The sequence below is a fragment of the Stegostoma tigrinum genome, chromosome 1 (assembly GCF_030684315.1).
Source record: "Stegostoma tigrinum isolate sSteTig4 chromosome 1, sSteTig4.hap1, whole genome shotgun sequence".
Taxonomy (NCBI): domain Eukaryota; kingdom Metazoa; phylum Chordata; class Chondrichthyes; order Orectolobiformes; family Stegostomatidae; genus Stegostoma; species Stegostoma tigrinum.
The window spans coordinates 83,136,293-83,152,396 of record NC_081354.1 but is presented as its reverse complement, the minus strand read 5'-3'; the positions used below and the strand labels follow the sequence as shown (position 1 = coordinate 83,152,396).

General features: G+C 40.3%; 1 protein-coding gene across 10 annotated transcripts in view; it reads left to right on the top strand.

The window, feature by feature from the left end:
* Positions 1-293: 293 nt before the first annotated feature.
* LOC125456915 (LIM domain-binding protein 2) overlaps positions 294-16,104 on the top strand; it is a 263,846-nt gene continuing 248,035 nt past the window's right edge. For 3 of the 10 annotated variants that reach the window (XM_048540520.2, XM_048540546.2, XM_048540538.2), the window contains exon 1: positions 295-751. In XM_048540520.2, the coding sequence (XP_048396477.1) occupies positions 620-751 (132 nt within the window). In that variant the 5' untranslated portion in view covers positions 295-619. Of the gene's footprint in view, positions 752-16,104 lie in introns of all 10 variants that reach the window. The other 7 variants (XM_048540519.2, XM_048540510.2, XM_048540561.2 and 4 more) reach the window with 4 other exon arrangements.

Below are 16,104 nucleotides of genomic sequence, written 5' to 3'. Positions count from 1 at the left end.
TTTAAACAAAACAATCTGTCTCCTGAGAGTTGTCTAACAAGATACAGTTACTTAATTACATTCTTACGAAAAGATTCATTTCTGTTATTCTATCTCTTCTGTATTATTAATTCAATTGTTAGCAATTTAACAATTCAATTTAGTTGCATGGTATAGTCAATATTAAGGATGTTCTTTAGAAGAGAATGAAGCAAATGTGTTGTTCGGAGTGTTTGTGTTAGGAAACGCAGCACTGCAGTGTGGAATATTCCTTGCAGGAGGTATTTTAGTTCAGGCAGCTGTTCAACCACCTATATGCTAACAAGTCTTGCTGCCAGGTTCCTGAGGGGTCCTTGCTGGGAAAAATTAAAACCAAACCTCAGACCTCTCTGTCAGCTTGAAGAATTATATTTTTGCCAGTCTTTGGAGCGGATAGGAAATGACCCTTTCACAAACTGATTTTTTAAAAACAAGTTTTTCTGCCTAGTGCTATCCAGTCTTTCTCTTGCAGTAGAGGGCTCCCAGAGCATTTCCCAGTGTGTTCTGCTGATAGCTTGCCTGCACTGTAGCCTAAAGCCCATGTGCACTGTATGGATGTTGATGTTACAGTGTGTAGTTTAATTCTCTGCAAGCATCCAAGATGTCTAGCACACCTCATGACCCTTTCTATTCCTCTCCTTTTGGACCATTTTATAGGAGGCACACGCCATATGTGGTGCAACCAGACTATCGGATATATGAGCTGAACAAGCGACTGCAGACTCGCACGGAGGTAAGTCCTTCAGCTTTTTGAAAATAGCACATAGTACTTCAAATGTGGCTTTGGGATAATTTCGCAGCAACTCGTTACGCTGCTTGAAGTATTCCATTATATGGAGAAACACATGGCCGTGATTATTTTTGTAATTAAATAATGTGACCTCATTATCTCTTGATGCAAATTAATTGTTTAACTTGATAAAAACTGCTGCTTCTTTGCAAAATTTAATCAAGCCAAGAAATAAGGCATTTTGTTTCCAAGGTTGAGCCTCTTTGCACAAAATTTTCTTGATTTCGGGAGTGGACGTGTGTTTGATGGTTTTTTTTAATGGAAAGGAACTATCCCACATTACTGAAGAGAAACATTTAATTTATATTTTCTTTGGAAGGGTACCTGTGTTTCCACTGAAATTATCACAAGCATCGCAGTGGGAGCGTGCTACCAGTTCAGTGACAGCTAGTTGTCTGATACTTACTGTAAGTAAGAGGTGCTTGGAATGGCTCTCACTGTTATAACAGGGAGGGTAATAAGAAGAGGCTGAAATGGAAGTTACTCTTTCCTATTGTGCTGCCACCAAGCTCAGTTAGTTAAATTTAAGGAAGTGACAGGGAATTTACAAGGACCCAACAGACCTGTTAATTAAGAAAATCAGACTGTCATAAGTGTCTTGTCAGACAGTTGCTCATAAATTCACCTCTCATATCTAAAGGCACGTGAAATATTTATTGCAGACTAAATTTTGCAAGCAAAGAAAATTATATATGTAAAGCGATGTTTTGTAGATGCGACTCTGTAATCTGAGTTGATAACAAGTTTAGGTACTGATTGCCATTTTGACACTGAATAAATCTTCAGTTTTTATTGCTTATTGGATGTATTTATATTGAGTGGCAGGATCTTCATGCTGATATTTAAAAAAACAGGATTCTCTCTCATTACACATTATACGAACAGTCAAAGCTGTAATAGGAAAGATGCTTTGGAATGAATTGATGAGCTTTAGTAAAATTTAGACACATCTGATTGGTGAAATTGTAGCATTACCAGAGACTCTTTTGCTTTTACAATAGTAAAGGTTACCTGAAACAGAGTGTGTGTGCACAATATTGTTTCTGCGATGTGTTAACATTCTGTACTCAGCTGCATTTACAGTTCTTAATGTGATAGGGACAGCCTCCTTAGTTTAACATTTTCAAACTGCTGATTGCTGTTGATGCTGGGCTGTCTTCTGTTTTGTTTATCAAGTTTTGAAAGTGCCATTTTCCCTATTTGCTTCTGCAATTTGAATATTGAAATATTGATTTTAGCAGAGTGAGTCATGTATTGGATACAGCTTGTGTGCTCAGATTGCTGTATTGTAAATGGAAGCATTTGTTTTGTACCACATTCTTGTTATTGTAGGAATATTTAATGTTTTAAATGCCTGTTTTTCTCTCCTCAAACACTTATTATTGATGTTTCTGAAATTTACTAATTTCAAGGAGTTTATGTAGAAAGACTATTGCATGAAAGTCGAATTTCCTTCTTGGCACATAGACCATGAGTCATTCATGTTCGCTTTGGCACACACATTTAACAATGAAACAACTAAAATTAAATGCAGGGAGTACTGTAGTATCGCAAAATACTTGCATATGTGTTTGCTGTGAATTGCAGTGCCAGTGTTGGAGTGTGAACAATAGTTAGGAGGTGTTGATGACATATTGCTTTTTATTCTCCTTCAGGCTAACTTAAGTGATGGCCAAGTTCAACCAGTACAAATTAATAATTATTCAGCAACTGCATCAATCTTACTAAATGTAACAGATTTAATGAGCTTGCTTTAGTTCAGATGGTATTTAATAAACAATCAGGAAGCAATGCATTGTAATGACTGTCATATTTGCATGATTATTGCTTTGTGTATTGGTGGCAATTTTATCATGAATATATTAAAAAGAACACGGAATACTTCTACTTTAAATTTGAAGGGTAAGCGGTAACAGTACAATGCATTTTCTCCACAAAAATATGAGCTTTTTGAAGTTAAAGTCTCGATAGTAAGGCAGTGTATTATTCGTTTTCAGTTTCAAACAAAATTGTGCCGCAACTTAGTGCTTTGAGAGTCAGTTAGCTTCAGCCTCTGTCAAATTTTTTTTTCACCAGCCTTGCCGCTTGCCACCATCAGATTCTCACTGTATGAGAGCTAAGAGGTCCCAAAATGCAGCTATAGATCTCTTTGATTAGCAATTGTAAATATATGAATTTTTGTGGGCTTTGTCCAGGTCAGAACAAAAAGTTCCTAACACCTATTTAACTTGTCTTAGTTGGACAATTATTTTTGCTCTAGAGTACAGACTGTAACAATGTTCAGTCACATGGAATGGCTGACAGAAAACATGAGATGTCCACCCTTCCACTTTTATTTTTGCCTGAGAAATTTGCCTTGATTTTAAGTTTTTGACGAAGATCCTGCTATTAATTACATTTTTACTTTATTTGATCTTGGGATGTGCATCATGTGCAGCATTACAGTTGTAGCCGTTATATTTCAAAGTGGTGTGGGCCACTTCAAAAGAAATTTCAAGCCAACTCCATAATGGTTATGGGATTTGAGTCACCAGTAGGGTAGTTAGTAGTGAAAGCCAGGCAGATTTTCTTCCCTGAAGAGCTGTTGGTGAACCAGATTGAGACAATGTCTCATTTTAAAAAATAAGCCCATGAGCTCCTCTGATCCCTTTGTCAATAGTGTAAAAAATTATTTTCCAGTTCCCCTCAGTTTTGAAAAAGTTATGTTGGACTCAAAATTTTTACATGGTTTCCTTCTTCATAGATGTTGCCAGATCTGCTAAAAAAAATTTTGCCAGCCCTTTGTTTTAATTTCAGATCTCCAGCATCCACAATACTTTGCCTTTTGTAATTTTTTCTGTTTGATGCTTGGTTGTTTTTATAGTACCTACCACAGATTATTAGATTCACAGAATTCAGTTTCCATTCCATGGCTTGATGGCGTTTCAGCTCATGACTTCTGAATTGCAAACCCACTATGACTGCATGGTTAGTTACCAATGCAGTCAATGTTTCATTTGGCTTTTAGAATCCCAATAAAGCTCGGCTTTTTTTTTACGTTCATTGAAAGCCTAGATGTGGTGAACTGGTTGGCCCAGTAAATGACTCGCTGGCCTTTCACCAACATCCAATTCAAATCTTGCCTGTCTGCTCAATTTAAGACTCCAATACCCAGTGGGGTTTGGTCAGACTGATTCCAGTTCCTGGCGGGCATGACCATTCAACATAAAAGTGAGAAGCCACAGGATTGAAGAATTCTCACTCTGGCATAGTATGGAATGCTGTTCTGAGTTTGGAACAAATTGATTTGTTTGGGCACTGTAACATTTCTTTATTCATTCACAGAATGAGAGCGCTGCTGTCAATCCCAGCATTATTACTCATCAGTACTGATCCTGAGCAGGTGGTGGTGAGCTGCCTTCTTGAACTGCTGCAGTCCATGTGCTGTTGTACCCCAACAATGCTTTCAGGGAGGGAGTTCCAGGATTTTGATGCCGTGACTCTGAAGGAATGGCAGGATAGTTTCAACTTTGGATGGCACCTGTCTTGCCGCTAGTTGTGTTTCTCTGTAAGTGTTAGAGTTAGAGGCTTTTGAAAGTGCTGCCTAAGTAGCCTTGGGTGAGTTGTTGCAATGTAACTTAGAGGTGGCACACACTACTGCCCCTGTGTGCCTGTGGTGAAGGGAATGAGTATTAAACAATCGGTGCCAATAAGGTGGGCTGTTTTGTCCTGAGTAGGATTGAGTTCACTGAGTAGTGATGGACCCACGTTCATCCATGCAAATGAAGAATATTCCACTACATTCCAGACTTGTGCCTTGCAAGTGGTGGATTGATTTTGAGATGACAGGAGATGAGTTACTCTCCAGAATTCCAGGCCTTTGAGTTCCTCTTGTGGCTACAACATTTATGTGTATGATCCAGTTCAGTAGCTGGTCAATGGTAAACTCCCAAGATAGTGATAGAGGGAGATTCAGCCATTGAATGTCGAAGGGTGATGGTAGGATTCCATTTTGTTGGATATGGTAATTGTGACACTTACATGGCATGAATATTATTTGTCCCTTGACAATGTTGGCTTCTTGATGCCCACTTGATAAAACACAGCTTTGATATCAAGAGCAATCAGTTTCACTTCCCAAGTTGAGTACAGCTGTTTTGTCCACATCAGGATCAAGGTTGTATTGGGGCCAGGGGCTAAGTAGATCTAGCGGAACACATACTGAGTATCAGAGAGCCGGTTATTGTTGAGTTAGTGTTACTTGATAGCGCTGATGAAGATACCATTAAAGATACCTTCCATTATTTTGGTAATGATTGAGAGTAGAATCTGGTAGAATAGTAAGCTGAGTTTGACTTGCCCTACATTTTACTGTTCACTGGGTTGTGATTCAGCACATTGAGCTCTTCGTTTAGGTATATTTGTCAGGTTTCCAAAGGCTTGGGAACCTGGCTATTCACAATTAACAATACCACTTTATAATACTTTAAAAACTCAACTGACCTCTTTGGAGTGGGGTCATTGACTGTTGCCTTGCTGTATTAAAGCTGGACACTGGTGAGCTTGAGACAGGATTGGAGCAGAGCAAAGCACATTTTTGTTTTGTTGTTAAGCTTTCATCTTGATTACTTGAAATGGAAGGAATTCCCGCATCCCAGCTCTCAATCTCTCTTCTCATTGTATGCAATAATCTTAAACAATTTTGTAAAGCCCGAACCAGAAAAAGTTTACTTGACCATACCGTGTATGAAGCCACAGGACTCTTTAAGATGTTCTTCCTCATCAAGGCAAGTGTAATTAATCCAGGCCGTCATCATGACAGTAACCAGGCAGGTAAACCTGCCTGCAGTGATGAGAGGGCTAAGAAAGACCAGCTGATCCAGGGTCATAATTTGACTTGATTGAATCCAACTTTTTATTTGGTTGTGCAATGCATTAAACATTTGAGAGTCACGTCTGTCTCTCTCTCTGTCTGTCTGTCTTTCTCTCTCTCGCTGTTTTTTCCCAACACACTGTGAAACTACGGTATTGCATCTCAAATGTAATTTAGTAAATTCATATAACAATTCAGAGTGTATTGATTTTTGTAGTTCCACGAAAACCAGCACAGTGAATGACTAAGTGTATAAGTTGATTTGAAGTCAGAGTGTATGTGCAGAGTAGAAGGAAAGAACAGTTGTGAACATATTTGGATGTGCTGATTGCGTACGAGTAATGAAACTGTAGGTGACAAAAACACGTTCATCTCCCTTTAGGAGAACATCTCAGAAAAAGAATACAATTGTATTCTGCCAGTGTTGGCCCATATGGATCTGGGAGAACCATAGTAGCTTATACATAGGCAAGGTCACAGATGGAAACTGCAAAAGCAAAACTCAAATGATTTCTGAAGTTATCAGAATTGTAAGTTCCTGTTACAGCTCTGAAGTTTTCTTGGGGCGTTTTTGAAGTTACATAAAACTTGGCAATCACTGTGACACTGCCATGAGTATTCTCTATGCCATATTCTGTACGTTGAATGTGCCTGTGTTTTGTCTTTTTTTTGTTCTACATTTAAGGCACTGTCAAAATTACTTTTGGTAGAATAATGGAATTTCAAACACTAACTAAAATAATAAGGAGAAAAGGAGGTGTGGAAGTGTATGGTGATAAGGAAACAATTTAACCCAAGTTGCTGAATCATTTTTTTGTTGGGGCACAAAAGTAATGTTTTGTTCACTAAAAGCAAAGGCTGAAATAAGAGAGTCCTCCTGTTATCCGCCCCACCCCCCCAACCACACTGGTTCAAAGTATTATAGCTGCATAAATCAAATAGACTTCATGAGAGATTCCAGCGTTCTATTCAGTTTCGTCAAAGCAGAAAGCCACATTGATGTAATTGATGTAAATTACATTGAGTCACTGATGTAACGAGAGAAGGTGGTAGTCCCCTCAGTACTTTCTATCCACTCCTTGCCCAATCTTATCTAGAGTTCTGAATGTTTTCTACATTTATACCAGTTACTTACCCTTTTCCAAGGTTACCCAAGTCTTAATAACTTTGATTCTGCTTCATAATATTTGGTGTGAAACTTTGTCAAATGTCTTTGGAAGCCTTCTTATACAATATTGCAGGATTTTCCAAAAATCCACTTTAGTCCCCACATCCTCATAGAAGTGAAGGAATTTGATCAGACAGGATGATGTCCTTTTAAAGCTATTATAACTGCTGGATGCTAAGTTATTATTTTACAGGTGATCATGAAGTTTCCTCCTGAATATGTCCGTTATTTACCACTTGTTGAAATAACCTTAATGCACCTGTAATAACTCGTGTCTGTTCCAATACTTTTTCTGAATACGGTCAATGTTATCCTGGATCAAATCTGCACTGCCATTGACTCCCTCACACTCATTATCAATATTATAAATCTCCTACTTTGACTCCTTTGGTAATCTAGGATTAATTTGATGTATCCCTTGAGATTCATTTGCTTTTAGTTAAATTAGTCTGTCCAGAATTTCCAAGTTTGCTAACTTAAAATCATTGTTTTTGTTTTGGTTATTTTTTGAGAAGGAAGCGTATGTTGCTTGTGTCTTCCCTGTGAATATTTAAGGGAAGTGTGTTGGACTTGCCCTTGAAAAATAGAAAGAGTCAATGTCCTTGTAGTATCATTGCAGACTGAAATGCAACAATTCTCATGTTGGTTACATTGCAGATGGAGAAATACAGAGAAACTATAAAATATCTGTCAAAAGAAGTTGTTAAATCAGATTGTTCTGCAAGCCAACAGTGTCTGCCAATGAATTTGAGTCCTATGAGTACCATCAGTGTTCACTTCTGAAATATTAATAGTAGGTGGGCATTGAATGTATATTCTGAAAGCTACCTGATACATGTGCTGCCCAAAAGTATATCAGTTGAGTTTCAAGTTCAATGTGACAGCTTTAACCGTCACCTTATTCTGGGTAAGTTCAAAACCCTCAGACGTGTCCAATTTATGGACGCTAATCTCTCATTTGCTGCTGGACTCTGCTTGTTGGGGAGCTAAAAGCCATCTATCTATAATAGATACGGAAACCTTGTGTAAATATATGCTAAAGTAACAGTCAACTCGACTACAGCCAGGAATGTGTCATTAAAATTAATTGTGCTAACATTCAAATTTTACGTTAAGTAAAACCGCAAAACAAACTTGTGGGATATGAATTTTAGCTTTAGCCTTGATACAACAAATGTAGAGTGTTTCTGAGCTCTGTGGCTGCCTGCTTAGAGCAGTGTGTGAGTGACTAGTTTCCAGTCTTCCTCATTGTTGTGAAGCAGATGTCTCTTGTTTGGCAGCACTCCAGGACTGTATGTTCTGACACTGGAGTTCCTTACGTGATGAAACGATGGTTGGAAAATCTCCACTGCTCCCTGCCTGTATAGAAATCATATGTATCTATAAAGAATGTGCTCACGATTTTCTGCAAGCTGCTTAAATTATACCCATAATGTTAAGTTACTTGTGCTGCACCTCAATTTTATGCAGAACAATTGCTGCTATTGGCTGTAATAGAGACAAGTAAAGAAGGAGTCAGTAATGCCTCTGACTTTAAGTAATTCACAAACAGGAATTGCTGTCTGCAGTATCTCTTTGGCAGTGACTTTTGAGGTGTTAAGGATTGCCAGGGCACGTGATGCACTGTTGAGGAGGCTGCCAAAGGAGGAAGCTGAGGAAGAAAAATGTTGCCAAAAACTAAATTTACCATTTCCAGTTAATTAACTTGGTACAGAAGCCTCCGAGTTTTTCTAAAAAAGAGTGTTATGTATCCTAAATAACAGGCCAGTCGACTGAACAGTCCAGTTGGCCTTTTCTCCACTTTGTTTTCCCTTTAAGATGGTAGAGAACATGGACAGGTATTTGAGTGGAAGCAAAACATGGCATTCCATTTCAATGAGGTCTCACAACTGTGTAAGGCAAGGAAAGTTGCTCTTTGGATTGATCATGTGCTGCCCCTGTTGCAAGTAAATAGCAATGAATTAATGCAAGAGTCAGAGAGGGGACAGTGAATACCTCAATAAAAATGAAATGTAGGACAAAACAAATGTGTGCGAATACAATCAGTCCCTAAAAGTTTTTTTAAAATGTAGATACAGCGGCAACTCTGGAGCTAAATTGATAAGGGATAAGGATCAAATATTCTGAGAACAAAATTGTCTGTTTTTAAAGGGAGAACATGTGTTTGGTTGGGTGACTTTATTTATCCAGAATTTAATGGTTGATGCATGTGTTATATTTATGCGTCTATTTTTGCAGACCATGATATGTAGTGAGGTGTTGAAAAAGGCTTGTTAAAACAGATTTTTTGTAAGTGCCCACTTTTGCCTGATCGACGGACATAGAGAAGCACTTGATCCATAACGAGTGATTTGTACACTTAGACCTTGTCTGTGTTCTCAGTTCTTCTCTATGTTCCAATGATCGGAGCAAAAGAACTTGAATGTTGGACTGTCATTTCAGGTTAATAGCAACATCACTCAAACCGAGCGGAATCAAAATGTGACAAGAGAAAAAGATAAAAACACACATTAACCCTGAACCCTTGACTTTGTGTGATCTGATTTCTTTTCTGAAGCCAGCATGATAAAGGGAAAGGGTTAATGTACATTTATCAAAATGGCCTTTAAATTATGCATTGCAAGTATTAATACAAAATCATGTAGTCTATTTTATGAAATTCCGTTGTCTTTTTAACAAAAGCATTAACCCATTTATATGGCAGATATAAAAGTCTCATAGGAAATCGTTAGGCATTTGGCTGTTCATTCTTACATTCTGTAATTTTTGAAGTTTATTATTTAAGACTTCAGATTTGGGAATTGTTGTGCATAGATCACGGAAGCTAGCATGCAATTTCAGTGAATAATAAGGAATGCAAGTGGAATATTGGCCTTTATTTCAAAGGGATGGTAATAAAATAAGGAAGTTAAAACCATATTAAAACTAAAACCATAAAAAAACTACTAAACTATTAAAACCATCAAAAGTATTAATCTGCCCACAATGCCATGAATGACTTTGGTCCTCTTGTCTAAAGAAGGATATATTGGCATTGGAGGCAATCCCAGAGAAGTTTCTGGAGGTTCATGTCAACTATGGAGGAACTGTTCTATGAGGAGAGGTTGAGTAGGTTGGACCTGTATTCGTTGGAGTTTAGAAGAATGTGAAGTGACCTTACTGAAATGTACAAAATTCTTAGTGAACTTGACATAGTATTTGTGGAAAAGTTTTGTTCCTGCCTTCTGGGTGATTCTAGTACCAGAGAGCATGAACTCAGAAGAGAAGGTTGTTCGTGGCAGAAATAGACAGATTTTTAATCAATAAGGTAATCCGGTGTTATGGGGAAAAGGCAGGAAATTGGAGCGGAGGGTTAACAGATCTATTGTTTACCAATGCCATCAAGCTGGAAGCTGATCTCTGGCTCAATGAAGAGTGCAGGATATCAAGTAGGACTAAATGAGACCTCAACCAACAGATCAGATCTAAGCTGTACCATCCTACCACATCCAGTTACAAATGGTCGTCGAAAGTTAAAAGTCCTAACAGGGGAAGGAGGCACCTCGAATATCCCCAATCTGAATGATGAAGGATAACACATCCGTGTACAATTGAAATCTGAAGCATTTGCAAGCATCTCCAGCCACAATCTTGGCATCCTCCGGAGGTCCTCAGTACTACAGATAATACACACTAGAGCTGAGATGGTTAGACAGAGTCCAGGCATGTACTTTTCTGGTCAGTTTTATTCCAATTTGCGCATCACAAACTCCAACCACATTGATGACTTAATAAAATCCGAAAAGGCTGCGGATGCTATAAATCAGGAACAAAAACAGAAGTTGGTGGAAAAGCTCAGCAGGTCTAGCAGCATCTGTGAGTAAAAAATGATCAGTTAACATTTTGGGTCCGGTACTGGACTCGAATCGTTAATTCTGTTTTTTTTTCTTCACAGATGCTGCCAGACCTGCTAAGCTTTTCCACCAATTTCTGTTTTTGCACACTGATTACTTGTTTCCCATAACCAGTTGTAGTCATTATCCAATTATCCCTCAACTAATGTATAACCATCATCCGTTCCCTAGTTCTATTTGGCCTTGGGCACCCCTGCTATTTCCTACTGGATGATAACAGATTTCCTTTTATCTCTTAAAATAATTAATATGTACGCAATAAAAGTGAATAAAAAAAAGACAGTGTTATTCATATATTTTCTAGTGTAGATTAGAATTCCAAAGGTTCTTTTCCAGTACTCTCAACTGTTTCCAGGAACTTGCTTCTTTCTTTGGAAAGGAAGTCTGAAAGCACTGCCTGCATGCCCCTGTTTCAGTTGGGAGATTCTTCTGTTAAATGCTCTGTTAAAGGAATACAATTGCATTCTGATTGGAAAATCTATGAATTTGTAATTTACACAAATGCGATAGCTGTGTAATTTTCTACATTTAGCCCCATTTGTGCTTTTTATCATTAATGACGCACTTCACCCGTACAGTATTTCACTTGATTTGTGCTAATAAAATTATTGATTTCTGCTCTTTTGCAAGGAATGACCATTCTGTTAAACATTTTAGTGTGCTATCATCACCAAATCTGAAACTGGTGGTACTGTCAAATTTCTTAACTTTGTTCCAATCTTGACTACTCGAGTCTAGGTAGCATTTCTGCCTGTTCATTCCATACAGTGTAAGCATGCATCCATTGTCTAATATGGCACTGAAAATTTCTGCCACCAACAGATTTAACACTGGGCTGAAACTTTTTATGACCAATATCCATATCCCCAGCTGCTTCTGAATCACCCATTTTGTGTTTAGTCTTTGAATACACCATTATATTATTTGTGATAGCGCATGGTGTAATGGCACTTTGAATCACACCTGAAACATTGAATGTGCATTTTTGGTAGTTGTTCTTTTTTGGTAAGTGCCAAATTCTCTTCACTTCCCAAAATTGTCAAAAGAATTTCTGCCCTCATTTGTCTCAGCTAAAATTTTCTTTCATACTGTTGTCTGCATCCTGTACTTACATGGGTGTGTCAGGTTGTTACCTTGTATCCTGTATTTTCTGGCCAATTGCCCTATTTGCACCAAAAGCACCACTGGAAAGGAATACTTTCCAAGAAATATTGTTAGGGCTTCTGACATTTGATCTTGTTGCAGACTATTATCTGCAAATTTAGCTTCCTTCAAAAATAGAAGTCTTTCTAAGCTCGATACCATGGCAATGTCAGGATTTAAATGTCGCCTCAGATTTGGGATTTGTGCAGTCTTCGTATGCAATCTCCTGAATTCCATATGTACTGTTCTATGGTGCTATCTTCACTCCTTTTTCTTTATGAACTGTCAAAATCTGCTGACATCTAAACAGTTAGGAAATCATTTTTTAAATAAATAAATTTCATCGATGAAAGTTGTTAATTTGTCCAAATGATCATCAGTCTTCAATTTCGAAAAAATATTGCTACTTATCCTGCTTTCATATATGTGGCATAAGATCCAAAGTTGTACCCTATTTCTTCTAGGTAAAGAAGTAATACAGGTCCACATGGTCAATGCATTCTTCCATTGATCATAAGTTTCACGTTCAGAAAACAGGACTGAGTATTCATTCCTGAAATTGACAATGAGGAAAATTATCCAGTAGTGCCCCATACGTAAGGTGCAGGACAAATCTAACACTGTCAATTACTACCCATCATTCATCATTCAATCATGACTTATTCCCCTCAAAAAATGGCACAATCCAAACCAGCCACTCACTGCCCTATCAGTCAGCTCTGTTATCATTAAAGTGGTAAAAGGAGCATTGACCGTGTTAAGTGGCTTGCAGTATTCTCCTCAGTGATGCTCAGCTTGGTTTAGCCAGGCTCACGTAGCTCCTGACCCCATCACAGCCTTGCTTCGAACAGGGACAGATAGCAAATTTGACAGGAAGTGAGCATGACTGTACTTGACATCAAGGCAACATTTACAGTCTATGTCATCAAGTAGTCCAAGCAGAACAGCTACTAAAGGGAATCAGGTGAAAACTCTGGGTTAGAGCTACATTAAGCAGAGGGGAACATAGCTGTTATTATTGCCAATTGATCATCTTAGCCACAGGACATTGTTGAAAGTTGTCCTTGGCAATGTCTCGTAGGCCCAACCATTTTGAGCTGCTTTATCAATGGCCTTCCATCTATCATTAGATCAGAAGTGGGAGTGTTTGCCAATGGTTGTACAATTTTCAGCATTATTCATGTCTTCTCAGACACTGAAACAGTCCATGTTCAAATGTAGCAAAATCTGGACAATTTCTAGGTATGAACTGACAAGTCGGAAGTGACACAAACATCACACAAGTGCCAGCAATGACCATCTCCAACAGGAGAGAATCTGACCTTTAGCCTTTGACATGCAGTGGTATCACCATAGCTGTCCACCCTCTCTTCAATGTCCTGGACAATACCACTGACCAGAACGTGAACTTAACTGATTAGTTTCCAGTCATATTTAGAGGAGTGAAGGATGACTGGACTATGTCCATAAGATCCTGAAAGATCTTGACCAGGTTGATGTGGAAAGATTGTATCTTGTTGTGGACGAGTCTAGAATTAGGGGACGTTATTCAAAAATTAGGAGCTCTCCCGCTTTAGAACAAAAATGAGGCTAGAACCTGTGTGGATAAAATTGAGAAATACCAAGGGCTAAAAATATTATAGATTGCAAAACTGTAGTGGTGATGTTGCAAATGACATTAAACAGGATATCAGAGACATGGTAAAGGAACATTTATAATTACGGGTGACTTTAATATGCAGATAAATTGGACAAGCCATATTAGTCACACTACTGTGGCAGACTTCCTAGAGATTATATGGAATAGTTTTCTGGATCAATGTGTTGAGAAACCAACTAGAGAACCGGTCATCCTCACTATGCAGTGAGAAAAGAATAATTGATAATGTATTTGTAAGCGACATCTAGGGGATGACTGACCATGATATGATAAAATTCTTCATCAAGCTGGAGACTGAAGTGGTTGATTCTGACACTAGAGTCCTGAATCTTAATAGGGAAAACTGATGGTATGAGGTGTGAGTTGTTATGATGGATTGGGAAATGTTACTGAAAGGAATGACTGCGGATTGGCAATGGCTAACATTGAAAGAGCGAATGAGTGAAGTACAAAAATGTTTGTTCCTGTCAGGCACAGGTGTGCAAAGAGATCAGTGGCAAACCATAGTTTATGAAAGAAGTTCAAAATGATATTAGATGCACAAAAGAGACAAAATTGAGTTTGTTGCCGTGTGCTCAGGTCAAAGGAGTTGGTCTCCACGAGATGTAACATGTCCAACCAGGACGACCCCCCACCCCAGCCTTGTAAGGATACCACCTGCACCAGCGGTGATAGGAACCAGTACGTATGTCACATCCTGCTCCTTCTCAGATTATCGCATGCCCACCTTAAATCTCTGATCTGTGCGTTGCTGTTTTTGTGATATATCATTGTGCATGTCTATATATTTACAAACATTATAATTGAAATTTGGGGAATATTGGTTTCGTGATTCAGTAAAGGAACATTAAATTCCAACATAATAAAATGCGAGGCTGGATGAACACAGCAGGCCAAGCAGCATCTCAGGAGCACAAAAGCTGACGTTTCGGGCCTAGACCCTTCATCAGAGAGGGGGATGGGGGGCGGGAACTGGAATAAATAGGGAGAGAGGGGGAGGCGGACCGAAGATGGAGAGTAAAGAAGATAGGTGGAGAGGGTGTAGGTGGGGAGGTAGGGAGGGGATAGGTCAGTCCAGGGAAGACGGACAGGTCAAGGAGGTGGGATGAGGTTAGTAGGTAGCTGGGGGTGCGGCTTGGGGTGGGAGGAAGGGATGGGTGAGAGGAAGAACCGGTTAGGGAGGCAGAGACAGGTTGGACTGGTTTTGGGATGCAGTGGGTGGGGGGGAAGAGCTGGGCTGGTTGTGTGGTGCAGTGGGGGGAGGGGATGAACTGGGCTGGTTTAGGGATGCAGTGGGGGAAGGGGAGATTTTGAAACTGGTGAAGTCCACATTGATACCATATGGCTGCAGGGTTCCCAGGCGGAATATGAGTTGCTGTTCCTGCAACCTTCGGGTGGCATCATTGTGGCAGTGCAGGAGGCCCATGATGGACATGTCATCAAGAGAATGGGAGGGGGAGTGGAAATGGTTTGCGACTGGGAGGTGCAGTTGTTTGTTGCGAACTGAGCGGAGGTGTTCTGCAAAGCGGTCCCCAAGCCTCCGCTTGGTTTCCCCAATGTAGAGAAAGCCGCACCGGGTACAGTGGATGCAGTATACCACATTGGCAGATGTGCAGGTGAACCTCTGCTTAATGTGGAATGTCATCTTGGGGCCTGGGATGGGGGTGAGGGAGGAGGTGTGGGGACAAGTGTAGCATTTCCTGCGGTTGCAGGGGAAGGTGCCGGGTGTGGTGGGGTTGGAGGGCAGTGTGGAGCGAACAAGGGAGTCACGGAGAGAGTGGTCTCTCCGGAAAGCAGACAGGGGTGGGGATGGAAAAATGTCTTGGGTGGTGGGGTCGGATTGTAAATGGCGGAAGTGTCGGAGGATAATGCGTTGTATCCGGAGGTTGGTAGGGTGGTGTGTGAGAACGAGGGGGATCCTCTTGGGGCGGTTGTGGCGGGGGCGGGGTGTGAGGGATGTGTCGCGGGAAATGCGGGAGACGCGGTCAAGGGCGTTCTCAATCACCGTGGGGGGGAAGTTGCGGTCCTTAAAGAACTTGGACATCTGGGATGTGCGGGAGTGGAATGTCTTATCGTGGGAGCAGATGCGGCGGAGGCGGAGGAATTGGGAATAGGGGATGGAATTTTGGCAGGAGGGTGGGTGGGAGGAGGTGTATTCTAGGTAGCTGTGGGAGTCGGTGGGCTTGAAATGGACATCAGTTACAAGCTGGTTGCCTGAGATGGAGACTGAGAGGTCCAGGAAGGTGAGGGATGTGCTGGAGATGGCCCAGGTGAACTGAAGGTTGGGGTACCCGGTGCGGCTTTCTCTACATTGGGGAAACCAAGCGGAGGCTTGGGGACCGCTTTGCAGAACACCTCCGCTCAGTTCACAACAAACAACTGCACCTCCCAGTCGCAAACCATTTCCACTCCCCCTCCCATTCTCTTGATGACATGTCCATCATGGGCCTCCTGCACTGCCACAATGATGCCACCCGAAGGTTGCAGGAACAGCAACTCATATTCCGCCTGGGAACCCTGCAGCCATATGGTATCAATGTGGACTTCACCAGTTTCAAAATCTCCCCTTCCCCCACTGCA